The 17,843-nt window shown below is 42.6% G+C and overlaps 1 protein-coding gene across 1 annotated transcript; it reads left to right on the top strand.

The window, feature by feature from the left end:
• Positions 1 to 240: 240 nt before the first annotated feature.
• On the top strand, positions 241 to 15,041 carry Lamp5 (lysosomal associated membrane protein family member 5). Its single transcript, XM_010638009.2, has 6 exons — positions 241 to 388; positions 882 to 1,054; positions 1,425 to 1,556; positions 1,691 to 1,796; positions 3,161 to 3,349; positions 14,178 to 15,041. Exons 1-6 carry the CDS (start codon positions 325 to 327, stop codon positions 14,354 to 14,356), a joined length of 843 nt encoding a protein of 280 aa, XP_010636311.1. The 5' UTR covers positions 241 to 324; the 3' UTR covers positions 14,357 to 15,041.
• The last annotated feature ends 2,802 nt before the right edge of the window (positions 15,042 to 17,843 follow it).

The raw sequence follows: 17,843 nt of genomic DNA, 5'->3' as shown, positions 1-17,843 counted from the left end.
CCAAATCTCATTGGCCTTCCACGCAAGCCAAGTCACAATCACGCCTGCAACACAACCGGCTTCCTTTCAGCACTCCCAGCTGCGGACAGCTTCATCTCCGCTGGCCCCTTTTCTCCGCAGTGAGCTGACTCGCTGAGCCAGCGGTGCCGGTGCGGCAGGGACACGAGTCCCAGCCCGCGCGCACCGGACACGCGCTCCCTCCCGCTCCCGCCCCGGCCCCCGCCCTGCGCTCACTCCGGCCCACTCCAGCGGCGTCTTTGAGGGATTCCCTCCCGGGCCGCCTCTGCAGCATCACTTCTGGCTCCGCTGGCGGCAAGTGAGAGCATGGATCTCCGAGGAAGAGCCCTTTTCCAGGTTGACAGACTTCCAGTTATCCTCGTGCTGTTCAGTGAGTAGCGTTCTGGCGGCTCAGAGGGAGGCTTGTACTTTTCGCCTGCAAATCCAGTAGTTTGAGGTTGAAGAAATGGTCTTTGTCTTCACGTTTTGCGGGGTTCCCCCCTTTTGGAGGTGGGGGAGGTTTTCCCCCACCGATGACGAGGAAGTCCCCTGAGAGTCACACACCTGTGTGGCATATCCCAGGCAGCGCTAGACTGGCAGGCTGGGTTGGGGTTGGGGGGGCCACAGCATGGGCAATAAAGATTTGGTTTTGAGCCCCCAGGAAGTAGCCTTACAAATAGGGACTGCTTTGCAATTCTGTTTCCATTATAAATTAACAGCAGAGGAGCTGAGTTTGATAGCCCTGGGTTAGCGAAATGACTTGCAGGGCACACAGCTGCTAGCGTGCAACTTTGCCACTCCAAAGCCAGAGGACCACGGGCTCTTGTGTCCTGGATGCGGGGCCTCCCTGAGCCCCAAACTCACTGGATTGTTTTGTTTCGCAGACATAATGGCTCAAGTTATGGCAGAACAAGAAGTGGAAAATCTCTCAGGCCTTTCCACTAACCCTGAAAAAGATATTTTTGTGGTGCGGGAAAACGGGACGACGTGTCTCATGGCAGAGTTTGCAGCCAAATTTATTGTACCGTATGATGTGTGGGCCAGCAATTACGTCGATGTAAGGAATCTCCCCCCTCCCCCAGCTTGCTCCTAGGGCTCCAGGGTGCAAAGGCACCCTCCACCGGGCCCTGCGAAGACCTTGGGTCACCTGCCTTCTCCCCTACACCCCTGCAGGCTGTTCCCGAATGCTGCATGGGGGTTCGGCTTATAACGTCTCCTGCTCACCCTGCCTGCTTTGAAAACAAATCCCCCTCTCTCTGCTTCCCTACGCGGGTCTGCACGTAGAGAATCTAACCGCATGTTCCTGGACCTGGGAGAGTGCGCGCGCACAAAGGAGCGCCCAAACAGGAAACCCTGAGTTTGGACGCTCGGCCCCAAGCCCCACAGGGCCCAGCGCGCTGAGGGGCCGCGGGCGTCTGTGTTCCCAGCTGATCACAGAACAGGCTGACATCGCGCTGACCAGGGGAGCCGAGGTGGAGGGCCGTTGTGGCCACAATGAATCGGAGCTGCAGGTGTTCTGGGTGGATCGCGCCTACGCACTCAAAATGCTCTTTGTAAAGGTAACTCCCTGCCTTTAGCGCCGGCGAGCAGAAGGAAGGGCCTTGGACCCCGGGTGGATGAGGGAAGTAGTGGCGACTGGGTTTACAGAAGGAGAAGACGTGGGAGAGGCTGACAAGCCTCCTGCTCTTGGCAGGAAAGCCACAACACCTCCAAGGGACCGGAGGCCACGTGGAGGCTGAGCAAGGTGCAGTTTGTTTACGACTCCTCTGAGAAGACTCACTTTAAAGATGCAGTCAGTGGTGAGTGGAGTCCTGCAGGGCTCGGGAGGGAGGGAAGCCCAGGAGCTGGACAGTTCCTGTGGGATTTGGAAATCAGTCTGAACGCTGGCTCCTAGGTCAGTTGAGAGAACATTGATCTGTTTGCCTTGCCCTCCAGAGTGGAGGAGGAAGAGAGGCCCTAAGCCCTAAGGTCTCAAGCCTTGGAGATGCAAGGAAATTCCTGGCTAGGATGAGTCAGTCACCCAGGGTCTGATCCAGATGAGACATCCCGAGGGCTTGTTTTCTCCTGACTCTTCATAAGGACCTCAGAATTTGGCCTTGGAAGGAACACAGAGAAGGGCAAAGCTTTTTATATTTTCCTCTGCTCCATAGGTTTTCTGTTCAGGTGCTAAAAATACAATGGGACAATGTGACTTTCCTTCTGTGTCAGGATTGGATAGCCTTTGGTATTTTTTTTTTTTGTGTGTGTGTGGCATGGTTCATCTGTATCTCCAGTCATGGACTGCCGTCATCTCAGAGCAGATCCTATACCCTATGTCAGTGATTAACTTTTCCTGCCCATCCCTCCATCAACTCATCCATATCTTTCACAAATATCCAAAATACTATGGCAAGGGGAATATCCATCCCCTAAATAAAAACATGCCTTTCTTGAAGTGCTACCAAAGGCCATATTTCATTACTTTGGTGGGGGGGTAAATTGTTTCTCTTAAAATGAGGACTTCTATCACCCAGACAGGCACCTGAGTGAGTTGGGAGAGAATTTTTACTGATGACATCATCGAGGAATACATGTGTCATCTTTCCTTTTTCATCACCCCCCTTTATTTTTGCTGTAGTTAAAAAAGCATTTTCTCTTCCTAGTCAAGCATTTCCCCTAGTTTAGTTAGAACAAAGGAGAGGAGAAAGCGAACCTGGGCCAGAGAAAGAGAAAAGGGCGCAGCTGTCCAAAACGTGTGTTTATGCAAGGACATTCGCCAGAGCACCAGCAAGCAGCCATATTTTGTTGAGGGAGATGTTTTATTGTTTGCTGATCCAATGTTAAAGGTAAAAAACCGTGTTCCTGTCCTTCTGTGTCTTTAGAATCTCAATTGTCAGGTTATACATAGTAAAAAGATGTGAGTTTTTACATTTTAATCTCTTTCAAAAAGAAATTCTAAAGTAGTATGTAAGGATCTCTGGCTCAGAGAGATTGGATGTGTTTGTCCTTTGTGACTGTCACTGGATTCCATTTGCAGAGGCCCAGCTCTGGCCTAGCAACAGGGGATGGGGAGGGTGGCGTGGGTGTCTGAGCTGAGCTGAACCTTGTGAGGCATAGGGCTTAGGAGAAGGGAAGGTTTTACCAGCAAGAGAAGTCTAACCGCTGCCTTGGGCCTTTGCTGCAGCTGGAAAGCACACAGCCAACTCGCATCGCCTCTCTGCATTGGTGACCCCAGGTGGGAAGTCCTATGAGTGTCAAGCTCAGCAAACCATCTCTCTGGCCTCCAGTGATCCCCAGAAGACTGTCACCATGATCCTGTCTGCAGTCCACATTCAACCCTTTGACATCATCTCAGATTTTGTCTTCAGTGAAGGTAAGGGGAGGGCATGAGGAAGGGAGAAGGAATGGCTGATTGTAAGGGTGGGGCAGGGATTGTGCCAGCATCCCAGGATGTCACTGCTTGGATTTCCCTGGGCTTAAATGATACTGGCTCCCTCTGTAACAGTTTTCAAAGGCTAAAAAAGCACCAAATTGAATGCATGCACTTTCCTCAGTGGCTAGCTCTCTCTTTCCTCCCTTCTTCCTTTATCCCATTCCTTTCTTCTCTCTCTCCTCCCTTCTTTGCACAGAGGAATTATTAGACAGTTTGATGGTCTGTGTATTTCTCATGAAGCGATCCTGATTGCTTTGCATGTGCCTGACTTTGGGTTGGGGATCTCCAGCTGAATACAACTATTTGAAATACAAAGTTATCAGAAAGTCCCTGTCTGTGCTGCCCACCACTGTTGCCCAAGGTTTCCAGCTTTTATAAGCTACATCTTCTGCTCAACCTCTTCCAAATGCAGTGTACCTGTTACCATCCTGTGATTATTCTGAAGCATTTGAGAATCTCTAATTGAACTTGTCCTTGAGAGACAGGCTTGGTTCTTCTTTAATCTCTGTATTATTAGCACCCAACACAGGGCCAGTCCTGCTGCACATATAAGGGTTAGCTTCAGCTAAATTCATATTCTGAAACTATAGAGTCAATGAACAGAGATTTTCAGGTGTGTGTATGCCAGACAAATCAGAATGTAAAACGCTCAGTAAAACGATGTCACACTTAATCTGTTTTCAAGGAAGGATGGGGTATTCCATTCGGATGCTTGTTTTTTTTCCTCTCTCAGTACTGAGGACTGGGGTATTGAATGAAGGGCCTTTGCACTGAGCTACATCCTTAGCTTCTACTTTTTAAAATCTTTTACTTTGAAATATTTTGAGTATTTATAAAGCTTAACGGTGTCATTCTTAAACTCAAAATATTATATGTACTTAAATGTGATTTGATTATGGCTCTTGATGTTCATGAATTGATAATGAAAATATCAAACTGTGTAGTTGTATCAGTTCCCCCAGACCCCTGCCACAAATGCTTTTTTGCCTATAGGTGTATTTTAATGTTCTTTGTGTTTTGGTGACCTGCTTTTATTAGATACTTCCTTACATTTTGGTACTACTAGTGTTAGAATTGATGCTTTTCCTCATTCCTTACACCACCACAACCCATTCTGAACTATTTCCAAGTCATTGCTTGTAGTTGTCTGTGAACTGAGAAATCAAATCTCATGGATACTTAAAATTGTGTACAAAGAATAAGTAAGTACTGAATTAGGACTATTGCTAAAAATTGGCAAAATTTACCATGTAGAATTAATGCTCTCTTGTTTTAAAAGCAATTTTTATTCAATTCAGGGTGCTACCTAGTGAAATTGCTGATAGCCATAGGGTGTTTGCAGACATGCATAATTTCCTAAATGCAAGCTCTAGCAAACATAAGCAAATTGCACTTGTGTTATTCTGGCTTTCCCGACTGATAACTGGGTTGTTCTCTCCTGTCTGGTGCCCCGGGGCCCAAGCCTGCACACTCCTGGGAGGAGGCTGACTTCATTCAAAATCATTCACTGAGTCCTCTGCCTTTGAGGGAAGCGGTTCCTTTGTTGCTAGCTCCTCCTGCCTGTGCCTCTCAGCACCTGCCTCCTATTATGTTTTGTAAAAGATCTTTATAGTCCATTTACTGGAATCTCATCCCTCTTGGGATATTTTTTCTGGTTCCAGCCCTCCAACCTCATTCCCCAGAGCAGGAGTATAGGGGGCTTTCCCTGCTTTGCAAATGCCTCTGTGAATGTGACCTGCTTCAGGGGCAGGCGTCTGATTGTCATATATCTGCACATCTACTGCACTGTGTGTGTGGCCACAGTCCAGTGCAGCATAAGGGTTTTTTGTGTGTGAGTAGGTTTACCTGGCAACCTTCATAGCTGCCTACTTAATAGACTATGAGAAAAGCAGGAAAGGATCAGTGAAACGGACTGCTAGCCACTCATAAAGGCTGAGAGCAGCCCGAATGGTGGTTGATGTCTCTATCAAGCAAGTCCCTTCAAATGCATTGTGCTCGGCTACCACAGGGATCCCAAGATGAAAGTCTCACAGCCCAGGGCTCCTTTAGTTGCAGTATGCACATGAATCTTGAGCTGCACAGTGCAAACTGTGCATGCCAAGTCTGGTTCAGTAGATCTGGTCGTGGGACCCAACCTACTTCATTGCTAAACAGTTTCCAGGGAATCCTATAGAGCAGTGATGGTAACAAGTAGCCTGCTCCAGCATGTGGACCATAGGTTCACCACCACTGCTATAGGGTCTGAAGGATGCAACAAGCTTTATTAGGTGGGAATCAGCCCACATTATGCGGGAAAAGAAACCCCTCAGAGTATGAGACTGTCTGGGTGGAGGCTCATAGCACAGGGACCCCTTGACAGGAGAGAAGGGCAGGGGACTCCTGGGGAGGAAGGGTGCATGTGTGTAGGTGAAGTTCAGCAGCACAAGAGTGGGGGCACTGAAGGAGTCTGGCTTCGGAGACCTTCTAGAGACTGTGTGTTCCTGGGTCTTAGAACTACAAGGCCTGATCTTACAAGTGGGTAACAGCTGCTAGGTAAGCTTTCAGGCAAAACGGACAGGCTCTAAATGGCTAAGCATTTACTTGTTTGCTCTATTTAGAAGTGATTGGTTGTGCAAAAATATGAGTTTTGCAGCCTTATGAGCTAAGAGTTCTCAGCTTGCAATAAAGAAATAAACAAGCAATACATAAAGGCCACTTTTGGCTCATTTATTTACCAAACACACTTTGTATAGCAACCGTTTGTTGTCCCTGCAGTTCACGGGCCCCATGTTCCCCAGTTGAGGTTAATTAATTTGCCCTTCTGCGGTTGATTCCTAGCGTGTCCCTTTGGGGGCTGGGTGATTTCTGGCTGTGACGGGATGGGAGAATCCTCACTGGGAGGCAGTCAGTGAGCCAGCCTGAACATTTTGAAGGCTTGAATTAAAGGGAACTTTTGTATTTCATGTCAGAAAAAGCATAAAAGAACATTAAGTCTCCCTCTGTTCTCTTTCTCAGGATTTAGGTTTAACACACATTTAAAACATGCTACAACTAGGCTGGGCCCTTTTTAATTCTCAGGGAAAAAAAGAATCAAATGAACTGTTGAGAAAAATACAGAGATCTCCCTTTACAAAGCAGAAATTAAACCCCAGGGAGGTGAAGTTGCTTGGCAAAGGCTGCACTCCTAGGTCCTGTGCTCAGAGCTTCAGCTCCTGCCCAGAAGGTATAACAAATGTTTCAAGGCAACGGCAGAATCATCTTGGGGATCCTGAGTTCATGAGTCTTTTTTTTTTTTTTGGAAGTTCTGGGGTTTGAACTCAAGGCCTTATGTATGTTAGTCAAGTGCTCTACCCCTGAGTTAAACTACTGAGTTACCCTATAAGCCTTTTTTGCTCCTAGCAGCATAACTGGAAGATACCACCTATAGGAGACTGTGTTTTAGTGGAAATAAATATGCCTTACCTTTTTCTGTACCCCACTCCCCAGGAGAAGCCCCAGCAGTAAACAGCGTTGTCACAAGCACATGGAAAGTTTGCTGATCCAGAGAATTTGTGTAGATTATGACTTACCTGGCACTTTGTAATCAAGAAGGACCTTTAGAATATGCAGCCAAATGGTGTGTAACGGTCTGGTTAGTAACACAGCTGAGAGTTCTATTAAAGGCTTTGGTATGGAGCTCAGCTTTGGGCTCTGTAGCAAGCCAGTCACAGAATTCTGTTTGGGGCTCTGTCCTCTGGAGACAACATAGAGCACACCTCAGAACTGCCCCCTGAGGGAGTGGAGAAAAGATGGCACTTACTGCCATCATCACTGACAGATACTTTGGGGCATTGACTCGGATTCTGACCTGCCTTGTAGTTAGAGCCCACTGGAATGTGTGGGAATGGTGGGTGCCCAGAGAAAAAGGGTACCGTCAATGTCTACGACACTGCACACCAGTGGAGTTTATAGTCTGATGGGGAGGAGTATGTAAAATAATAATTATTTTAATTAATTTTCAATTACTTCAATGTTTATATTTTAATTAGAGTATCTGCTATTTATTTTAATAGTTTCTCAGTATACAAAACACATTTTGCTGTGGATACAAGAGTCCAGAGCCAGCTCAAAGACAACATAGAAAGAGGATCAAACTCTCTCCATAGCTACCCTGTCAGATTACAGAGGGACAGAAGGCCAGCAAAACACTGCCTTCGGATTCATACAGAAAGAGTCCTGGTGTTAGAAGAGCTCTAGAAAGCACACAGCCTGACCCTTTGCCCACCCCAACATTGCTTATTCAGAATACATGAAGAGCTCTTTTAGGGAGCTAAAACAACTTCAAAATGCTATGGTTATCAAACAATACAATAAAACCCACATCCAACAACTGGAACCTAAGAAACATCCTGATTTTGGTGGGTGCACTGGGTTTATAGTGATGGAACCTTAGTTGGTACCAGGCAGCTTGCAATAGATGAGCTGTTTGTTGTCTCATCTGTTTTCTCGATGGAGCTGCTTGTCACCTTTTCCAGCCATAGGACACTTGCCCATGTCCTTGTTTTGTGTACTCTGGCTATGTCCAGCCAGAGCAGAGGCAGGGAGGACTCCAAATGCTTAGAAAGTAGACAAGGATTCAGAGGTTGTAGGACCTCCAAAATCTGAGATAAGCCAAAGGATGCATTTCTCTTTGGCAGAGTTGGATCCTTTCTTCTTGTGTAATCTATATGTTCTATAATCAGGTCTTGCACAGGATTTTATCTCAGGAGTTCATAGGGGTTATGAATAGAATTCAGTCGGGGAGATACTGTATCCCTAAAATGTACCAATAAACTCAATTAAAGCAGAAAAATATGAATAGAATTCAGAGGTCTGTAAATTTCAATGGAAACTCTTACATTCTTATTTTCATTAACTATAATATTTAAATTCACTTTTATCATAAATGAAGGTAATAACTGATAGTAACATTAGCAGTGCCTGTGACTTTTAGAGATCATATTTTATCTCACATTAGTTTATACAGATCATATAATACAACATTAATGCTCCTCAGTACTTTGCACTCACAGCCAAGATACTCATATGTCGGTAAAGAGGTACATAAATTACTGTATCTCAAATTCTTTAAAAAATATCTTGATAGCTAAATTTCAGTTTTCTTTATATTCATATGTGTCTTATATTTTGCATTTAGAAAAATTATTCTGAGTGATCATCCACATATCTTATGCCAAAAGATTACTATCTGTGCTTTAGTGGATTATAAATAGCATTAGGTGAAAGAGGATAGAACAGAGTATAAATTATTATATGTGAGTCAGTTTTCCATTATTTTGACAAAATACTGGAGGGAATCAACTTAAAAGGTGAAAAGGTTGGACTCATAGTTATTGTCTATGGGTTGGCTGCATTGCTTTGGGTCTCTGGCAGCACAGTAATCATGTAGGAGAATGTGACAGAGGAAATTTTTTCACTTCGTGGTGGCCAGGAAGCAATAAAAGGGCTGAGGTCCCAATATCCCCTTCATGAGCATTCCCCCAGTGACCTAACTTCCGTCTACTTGGCCCTCCCTCTTAAAGTTTCCAGCATCTCCCACTACTGCCATGGCATGAAGACCATGTCCTCAATGGCCAGTGGGGGCCATTCAGCATCTAGACTGTAACATATTAGATACACAAATTAAGGAAAACTATTTATAAAACTTATTTTCTAATTATACCTGTGTATTAATCTAAATTGTAGTATAAAATATTGTTTTTCCTATGGGCCATAGGCAGAATTTGAAAGCACTGGGTTAAATCTGCAGGAATGCATGTCCTGCTTCTATTGGTTCATCATACCAAACTTGTCTAAAGCTCTTGGGACTACTTGCTTTGCAGAATTCTGAATATTTCAGATTGTAGGGGGGCAATACAGTACATAGTTCACATGTTATATAAGACATGTCTGTTTCCTGAAACATGTGAATCTTCATTCTAAGTAGGATGAAGGAAAGCTACAAGCAGCCTCATACGAATTGAAGTTAGGTTTTGCTGCCAAATGAATAATGCAAAGTGTTTCTGGTTTTGAGAGCTTTGTGGATTTTAGAATGGTAGAAAGGGACAGTTGGCTTAGGAATTGCCTTTAATTTGACTATTCAGAGAGTGAGGGATTTGGTATTGCACCCCAACCTGCCCTAGGAATCAAACCTAGAGTCCCATGCATGCCAGGAAAGTACCCTACCCTATGTTACGCCATTAGCTCCTCTCCCTTCTCCATCCTTCTTAGAAAGATGGGATATGATGGGTACAAAGCTCCAAAGACTTTCAGACTTACAAGTAGTACAGAAGGATTTACATGTGTGAGAATTCTCTTTATAGATGATAATGACAGAAGGCCAGTATGCTTGGCCCTCTGTATTATTATGTTTCATTGTGAAAACAATCTTATAATGTAGGTGTAGCTCTACTTTATAGGAAACAGGCTGCTCAGGGTTACTCATCAAGCAAGTGGAATATCTGAGAATTGAGCCTGGTTTCATCTATCAGTGCTACATTACATTTTTTTCCCCTCTTACTACAAGAGTGTAGACCCATGGATACCATTGAAAGTTCATCTATATCTGTACCTCCATCTGTATTTCTTTTTTTTTTCCTGTCCTGGGGATTCTGTGTTTGTATATGCTAACCATATATTCATTGCTCTACCACTGAGCTACTTCCTCAGTCCCTGTATCAATGCTTTAATAGCTATTATATATTATATTATAGCTATTATATTATATAGATATTATAAATTATATTATAGCTATTATATATTATAATATAGCTACATATTTTATAGCTAATTATATAGATTATAAATTATATTATAGCTATTATATATTATAATATAGCTACATATTTTATAGCTATTATATTATATATTATATAGATATATCTATCTGTATATGTCTTTATTCACTGGTAGATACATGGCACAAAAAAGAGGCTCATGACTTTACAGATTTTTCAGTGTAGCTTAGAGACCTTAATTCTACATTCTACTCAGTCACTGAAACCTCTTCTTTGCCAAGTTATCCTGGACTGTCTGCCCACTTCCGTGTCGTGAGCATGTGTAGTCGAGGTCACATTGTCTCAGAGAAAGCCACTTGGCTGTGTTCTCTGTGGCTTTAGCTACTTTAACTCTGCTCCCTGACACAACTCTGATCTCTTTTCTATCTCTTACACCAAGGGGGGCATGGGCTATGTTTGGGACTTCTAGTTGCTTGGATAATTAGAGGTCAAGCAAAAATGAATGAATTAGGACTAGTGTTTAACAGGTTGGTCTAAACATCCTCCTGCTCTGTGGACAGGAGAATAGAGGCAGAGGCCAGAGCTAGAAGGCCAAGGTTGCAAAGATCCTTGAGCATACTTGAGCAGCGACGTGGAGTGAGGCAGAGATAAGAGCTAATACAGTGCCCTTGGGAAAGACCTGCATTCTGGTACCATGGAGTTTTGGGCCCATATTGTCCCCGGTATTCTGTGAACTCTCAGCAAGCCTATTTCCTGGGGCGGTAGGGGACTTGGACCATAGTCTCACCCTCAGAGTGTTGGAACTCATTATGGTTAAATCAGATACAGAACAGAAAGGTCCTCTGTTAATTCATTTCTGACATCCTGGTTGTTATGAGAAAAGTATACTGTAGGGCTAATAGGATCTTAACTCATCTCTACCATTTACAAGATTCTTTTTTAAAAATTTCAGAAAAAAAATTTTTTTTTCAGTTGGGACAAATATATAGAATGAAAACTTTTGTTTAAGAATAATTGACATATAATATATAAATGTACACATTTAAGGGCACAATTTGATAAAGACTTATAAAGCCACTATGAAACCATTGCCACAAGTTAGAAAAGAAGCATAACCATGAGGAACGTTTCCTCATGTCCCTTGCAGTAAGTATCCAGCTTCCTGGTGCTCCAGAACCCGTATATACTTCCGTGGCTGGAACACAGACCAAGAGAAAGCCCACAAGCCCTCCTTCCTGCTCCTCCTTGGGATTCTGCAGCCTCGTGGTGGCAGCTAAGTACTATCACAGTGAAGAGCTAAGTTGTTGAGGTCAGGTGTGGCTTGGGCTTATAGCTCTGCCTTTTCATGCTTTAACTTCCTTATTGCAAAATAAGTAGAATCGTGTTATTTACATGTTATTCTGCAATGGGTATAGGCATCTTTGTGCTTGAAACAGATGCTCATTCAGGAACCAGAAATATTAAATATACAGCTTTTTTTTGAATATTTGAGTTACATTTTTCTACGAATGCTTATTACTAGAGGTGAAGATTCCTGGGGTCCTGGTCCATCCTCCTGCTTTCTGCTGCTGTCACTTGTGGTGGGAGAAGGCAGCGAGGCTACAGACATAATGGGTGGGTCTGGCACACAGTAGCTGCTTCATACATATGGACTGGCTCCTCCTGACTTGAAGACTTGGTCTTTCTGAAGAGATATCCAAAGTCTGTTTTCCACAGTGTGGCCCATAAAGTCGGTAAAAGGGCTACCAGTGACCCACAAGCAGCAAACGAGGCTGAGAAAACATGTTCCGGTTTCTGGGAATGCCATTCCGGTCAGACCTAAAAACTATCTGCCGACCAGAAAGTCTCTCAAGAATTCTGTTGTTGTTGCCCTTATAAGACTGGAGGCACAGGGCGGTAACACTATCTTAAATTTTAGGGTGGTGAAATTGAATCAACGCCAGTGTGCTGCTGACATTTTTCTTTTTTATCTAGATGTTGGTTTCATGGAATTTTCACTTGTGAGTATTCATCAGGTTCGACATTTCTTTTTAAAAATTGTAGCTTAATTTACATATATAAAATATGCAAAATTTAAAGTATATACTTTTAAAGTAGAATGTAAGGTTTATTTTTTTTATTTATTTATTTATTTATTTATTTATTTATTGTGGTGCCGGGGATTGGACTCGGGTCCTCGCGCTTGCGAGGCAGGCCACCGAACCGCTGAGCTAAATCCCCGGCCCCAGAGGATTTTTTTTTTGTAAATGTAAGGTTTAAAAAGAATATAGGTTTTGTATTTTTATCTATACTTTAAATCACATAAATATCATCTAAATCAAGACGTAGAACATTTCTGTAACAACCAAAAGTTCTCTCCTGTCACTTTTCCTGGATGTAAGCACCTTTCTCACCTCTATTCCTGAAGACTTCCCTTTACGTACTTTTTTCCTCTTGGAATTGAACCCCAGGGCTTCATATTAAACTACATCTTCAGCTCTTTTTTTAATTTTGAAAATTTTGAGATAGGGTCTTTCTAAATTGCTAAATTGTTCAGCCTGGACTTGGACTTGCAATCCTCCTGCCTAAGCTTCCAGAGTGCTGGGATTCCAGCCATGCACTGCACCACGTCAAGTTCTGGCTCCTGTTCGTGAACTTTGTTAATTGAGATCATACACTATGTGCTTTTTGTGTCTGTCAATTTTCACACAATATGTCTTTGAGATTATTGTAAGACTGTACTGCTGTTATTCCACTTTGATAGACATGCTGATTGTTTCCAATAGCTGGCTATTTTCAAGAAATCTATGAACTTGTAGGTTAAAGTCTTTTTGTGTCCATATATTTTCATTTTTCTTGGTTGGATACTTAAAAATGCTTCTGGCTGGCATTCTGCATGTCTAGTGATTGTCTATAAGGAAGGTGTGTATCTGTCTTTTTAAGAATCTACCTATGTTTATAGCGGCATGGTTTATAATAGCTAAAACTTGGAAACAGCCCATTTGCCCACTAGTTGGAGACTGGATAAAGAAGATGTGGTTTTGAGAAATTAGATTCATTCATAGGAAAATGATGCATATTGAGGATATACTCCTAAGTGAAGTAAATAAGTCACACATGTGTAAATACCAAATAGTTTCTCTGGTGTGAATAAACTGTAATAGTACATAAGATCCTAATGAGATAATTGACAATGTGAAATAGGAAGAAAAGGGCTAAAGGTGTAGGAAAAGTGGGAAGAGTAGAGGAAAGGTAATAAGGGAGAGGAAAAAATGTGAGAAAATGAAAAAATGGAAATAAAATGTTTGTAATTGGGAAGGAGAGGAGGGGGTGAAGGGAGGGCAGGGACAAGGGAAAAAAATGAGAACCAAGATCTGTCATGTAAAGGTACAGATCCTAATGATGAATGTAACTGTACTGTATTCCTAAAATGTACCAATAAACTCAATGAGGAATAATAAACAAATAAATAACCAAACAGCTATGCAAAGTGGTCATACTGGGCTGGATATTTAGCTCAGTGGTTCGATCACCAGCCTCACAAGCTCAAGGACCCAAGTTCGATCCCCGATAACAAAAAACAAAACAAAACAAAGTGGTCATACCCTTTCTCATAAGAATGCTAAGTTCCATGCGCTCAGTATCATTGCCAACACTTGGAATTTTCCATCTTTTTGAAGGTTGTATGGTTATATAGAATTTTCTATGCTCTGTGTATATGCTATACTTTCTTTAAAAGTTAAAAAAAGATATATATTATCAAAATATTGAAAATTTAAACAACTCACCTGAATGTTTTGTTATCCCCCAGGGATCCAGGAACTGAATATTGCCCTATTTAATTGATGCATGTTTATTTTAATTATCTAGAAATACTTAGTGGCAAAGCCTTTGGGTTTTCTGGAGAAGTATTATTTCTGGAAAAATATATAATCTCCTCAAAGTTTCTTTGAGAGATCTTTTCATCTTCATTTCTGTCTTAGTTTAGATAGGGGAATTCGAGACTTGGAAAATTTTTGACTGAAGCTTATTGTTTTTTCTCTTTCCTGTTTCAGAGCACAAATGCCCGGTGGATGAGCGGGAGCAGTTGGAGGAAACCTTGCCCCTGATTTTGGGGCTGATCTTGGGCCTTGTTATTGTGGTAACACTGGTGATTTACCACATCCACCACAAAATGACTGCCAACCAGGCTCAGATTCCTAGGGACCGATCCCAGTACAAGCACATGGGCTAGAGGCCATTAGAAAGGCATCCTCAAGTCCTGTCTCCACCTGGATCAGGTAGAACAAAAGAAACACTTTCCACCTTGTACACGGGATATACCAGCATAGCTACAATCCAGCAGGCCTGGTATCTGGGGCTTGCTTGGCCTGCGTCCATGCTTTAACCCAGGGATGGTGGTTCCTTGGATTCATGGGGTGAATGGCAGCTGTTCTCCCCATGCTGAGGAGCGAGGAGGCAGGGGGTCAGCCATCTTTCATGCTCACGGTAGATTGGCTTTGACTGTCCAAGGAATGACAAACCCTACTTGGAGAGGTTTCTGGCCCCAAAGTTTGGAGACTGGAAACACTTCCTTTGGGAGGAAACCTCTTTAAGTTCAGAGGAAGAGGGGGTGCTTTGCCCCTTAGCCTCAGCTGGCTTACCTACACAATTTTCAATGCACACTAAATACAACCTCATACTCCCTGCAGCAAGATCCCTGAAAGTGATCCATGCTTCTGGCTGGCATTCTGCATGTCTAGTGATTGTCTTGGGAATGTTTCACTGCTCCCTGCACCCAGTGACTCTGCAGCACAAGAACCTGTTTAATGTAACTATGCACAGTTGTTTGGAATTCATAATGTGTCAGGGCCAAATGAGAGGACCTGAACAATCAATTCATGTGAGTTTGTTTTGAAAATGAATTAAAACACAGTACTCTCCAGTCTTTGTCTGCTTTCTTGAAATAAAGACACAAAATTAAGATTTAGAGGCAGCTAGAGGGAAAGGGTGAAAAATGAAGATGATTTTTTTTCCTTTCTGCAAAAGTAAAAGCAAAGAAAGGATAAGGATGAAACAAAAGTTTTCCTAGCTTTATGTTACTGTGACAAATACTTGAGACAAACATTTTATAAGAGGGAAAGCTTTCCATTTATAACGGTACATCCCAGTAATCACAGAACTCTGGGAGGTTGAGGCATAAAGACTGCAAATTTGAATTCAACCTGGGCAACTTACTGACTTAGTGAAACCAATCTGTCTCAAAAAATTGAAAAGATATAAGGCACTAGGGAAGTGCAAAAGCCCTGGATTCAATCCCTAGTACTGCAAAAAGACAAAAGAAAAAGAGAAAGGTTTATTTTGGCTCATGATTGCAGAGCTTTCAGGCCATGGCTGCCTGGCCATATACCTTCGTACTTAGTACATCATGGTGGGAGCATGCTGCAGAGATGTATTCGTCTCATGGTACAAACAACACCAATGAGATCAGAAGGGCCTGGAGTCCAATAGTCTCTTCAAAGGGACTTGCCCAAAAACCTAACTTTTTCCCACAAACCCCACCTCCTAAAGGTTCCACCATCTCCCAAGAGTGCCCCCAGCAGCCCATGTGTGAAAGGCTTGGGACCAAGCTTTTGGGGGACAACTGAGATCCAACTTGACTTTCTCAGGTGAAAATGCATGGATTTATTTTGGCAAATATAAGTAGTTTTAATAATGAACCCTCTTGAATAATGGGACTAATGTTGCTTCTGATGCTTCTCAGTCTTGAGTTTGGCATTTTGCTTTAGATGAAAAACCTAGCCTGAACACAGTGATCAAATTGAGTTTTGTTGGCAGTAAAATTTAATATAGTGAAATTCCTAGAGAAATACACATAGCTTGAATTATACAACATTCTGAATAATCATTTTTTAAAGAATAGAGCGAGGATGGAGGAAATCCTTTTCTCTCCCTCTAAGTGGGACTCTCCTCTAGCCTTCACTGCAGTGTCCCCGAAAAGAGAGGCAGCTCATACTGCTCCACAGAGGGGGGCTTTCAGTAGAAATGGTCGTTCTTAACGTCTGTTCCCTCATTTCTCCACTTGCATTTCTCTGGTGTCTCCCAACACCCACGAAGCTTTGCCAAGTTTTCATTAATAGAAAGACTGGACAAGGAGCAAAAAGAAAGCGGTTATAGTTTGGAGGTCTTTCTGGGTACGAGTTTTCAACTGTTGACAGCTGAAGGATCTAGAATTCCACTCTCCCATCAAATCTTGATAAGTATCAGTCAGTCAGTGTTCTACCGCCCTTTTGCTGCTTGCTCCATCAACCTGAATCTACCTCTCACATGACATCTCTTCAGCATGTGCCTGATACCAGCGAGAGAAAATTGCCCAGTCCTCATACAAGTTGCCCAGGGAAAGGGTGTCAGCGGATGTCCCCAAGGATGGTTGACTCCACTCTCATTCATCCATGCCTTTCTAACCTGTGTCCCAGACTTCACAAGCCCTTTGCATTTTGGTAACTCATGTATTTTAAAACAAACTTCATAACCTTTATTTAGAACCATCTAAGGATTTGGGGAGAAGTGGACCCTTGGGGCTTCACAACGATGTACCTTTCCTTTTGGTAAATCCTGCAGAAAAAAAAACTTTAATGTTTCTGAATCTGAGAAAGTCTCATGGTAAAGGGGTTTTTCACTTCTCATATTTCTGACCATTCCCTTGTGTGTTTTTTTCAATTTATACTTCCAAAATGAGTGTTTATTATTAGTTTTGGAATAGTCATTCATTCAAATGTTCAGCAAACATTGAATTTGAGCGCCTACTGAGTGCAGACTCAATGTAGGATACACAGTAGTAAGCTTGACAACTTAAAGCCTATAGAGGAGCAACTGGCAAAAAAACAACACACAAACACATCGTCCTGAAAAGAGCATAGTTCCCGTTTCTTCAAAATGTGGACATGTAGCTGCATCCCTAAACTTAAACTGACTACTTAAATCTTCCTGAATCCAAATTTCTTAATTCTCAAAATTATAGGAGTTCCTCCCTTTAGTACATGGTACAATAAAAGGTGATTATCACTACTCACCACTATTGTTATTATCTCCATTATTTACAATATCACTTTTATCTAGCTATCCTAAAATGAGATCTTAAATTTACCTCAATTTCCTTTGAATCTGCATTTATTTATTTCAGCTCTATCTTTATCTTCATTATGAACTGAACAAAGTAAGAGGCAGCCCTAGGAAAAGGGAGCCCTGGAATGCAGTGTCCAGTGCCAGATCAGCTCTCTCTCTCTCTAGCATGTAGGAGTCCAACATCCTCCATCTCTGGGTGCCTGGAGAAACCCATCCATCCTGGCCCAGATCTGGGTTTCTTTCAGACCTGTTGCCATTATCTTACACTTTGTGGCTTCTCCTGGAGCAGAACAGGCAGAGATGGTGGCCTTAGAAGCTGCATTTTTTTCCCATACTCAGAGTCAGGAAAGAAAGTAAACAGATAAACCACACATGTTCATTTACCCCTTTAGCCATTGTCTTGTCTTGTTTTTTTATTTTTACTTGGACTTAAAAACACAAATGCCTCTGGGCACAAAAGGATGCTGAATGTTGGTGCTGGCTCTGCCTGCCTGGAGGTGCCAGACCAAATGAACCACGTGCAGATTTCTTTTGAAGGGAGAATAAATTTGCTTTAAATTCTGAACATGGTTCTTTGCAGCTAATCCCTATTCCCAGGATATATATATATATATATA

This window comes from Fukomys damarensis, unplaced genomic scaffold, assembly GCF_012274545.1.
Source record: "Fukomys damarensis isolate Sample0158 unplaced genomic scaffold, DMR_v1.0_HiC HiC_scaffold_7, whole genome shotgun sequence".
NCBI classification, from domain to species: domain Eukaryota; kingdom Metazoa; phylum Chordata; class Mammalia; order Rodentia; family Bathyergidae; genus Fukomys; species Fukomys damarensis.
Note: the sequence above shows the minus strand (reverse complement) of the source record. Positions and strands in the feature narration are given on the sequence as shown.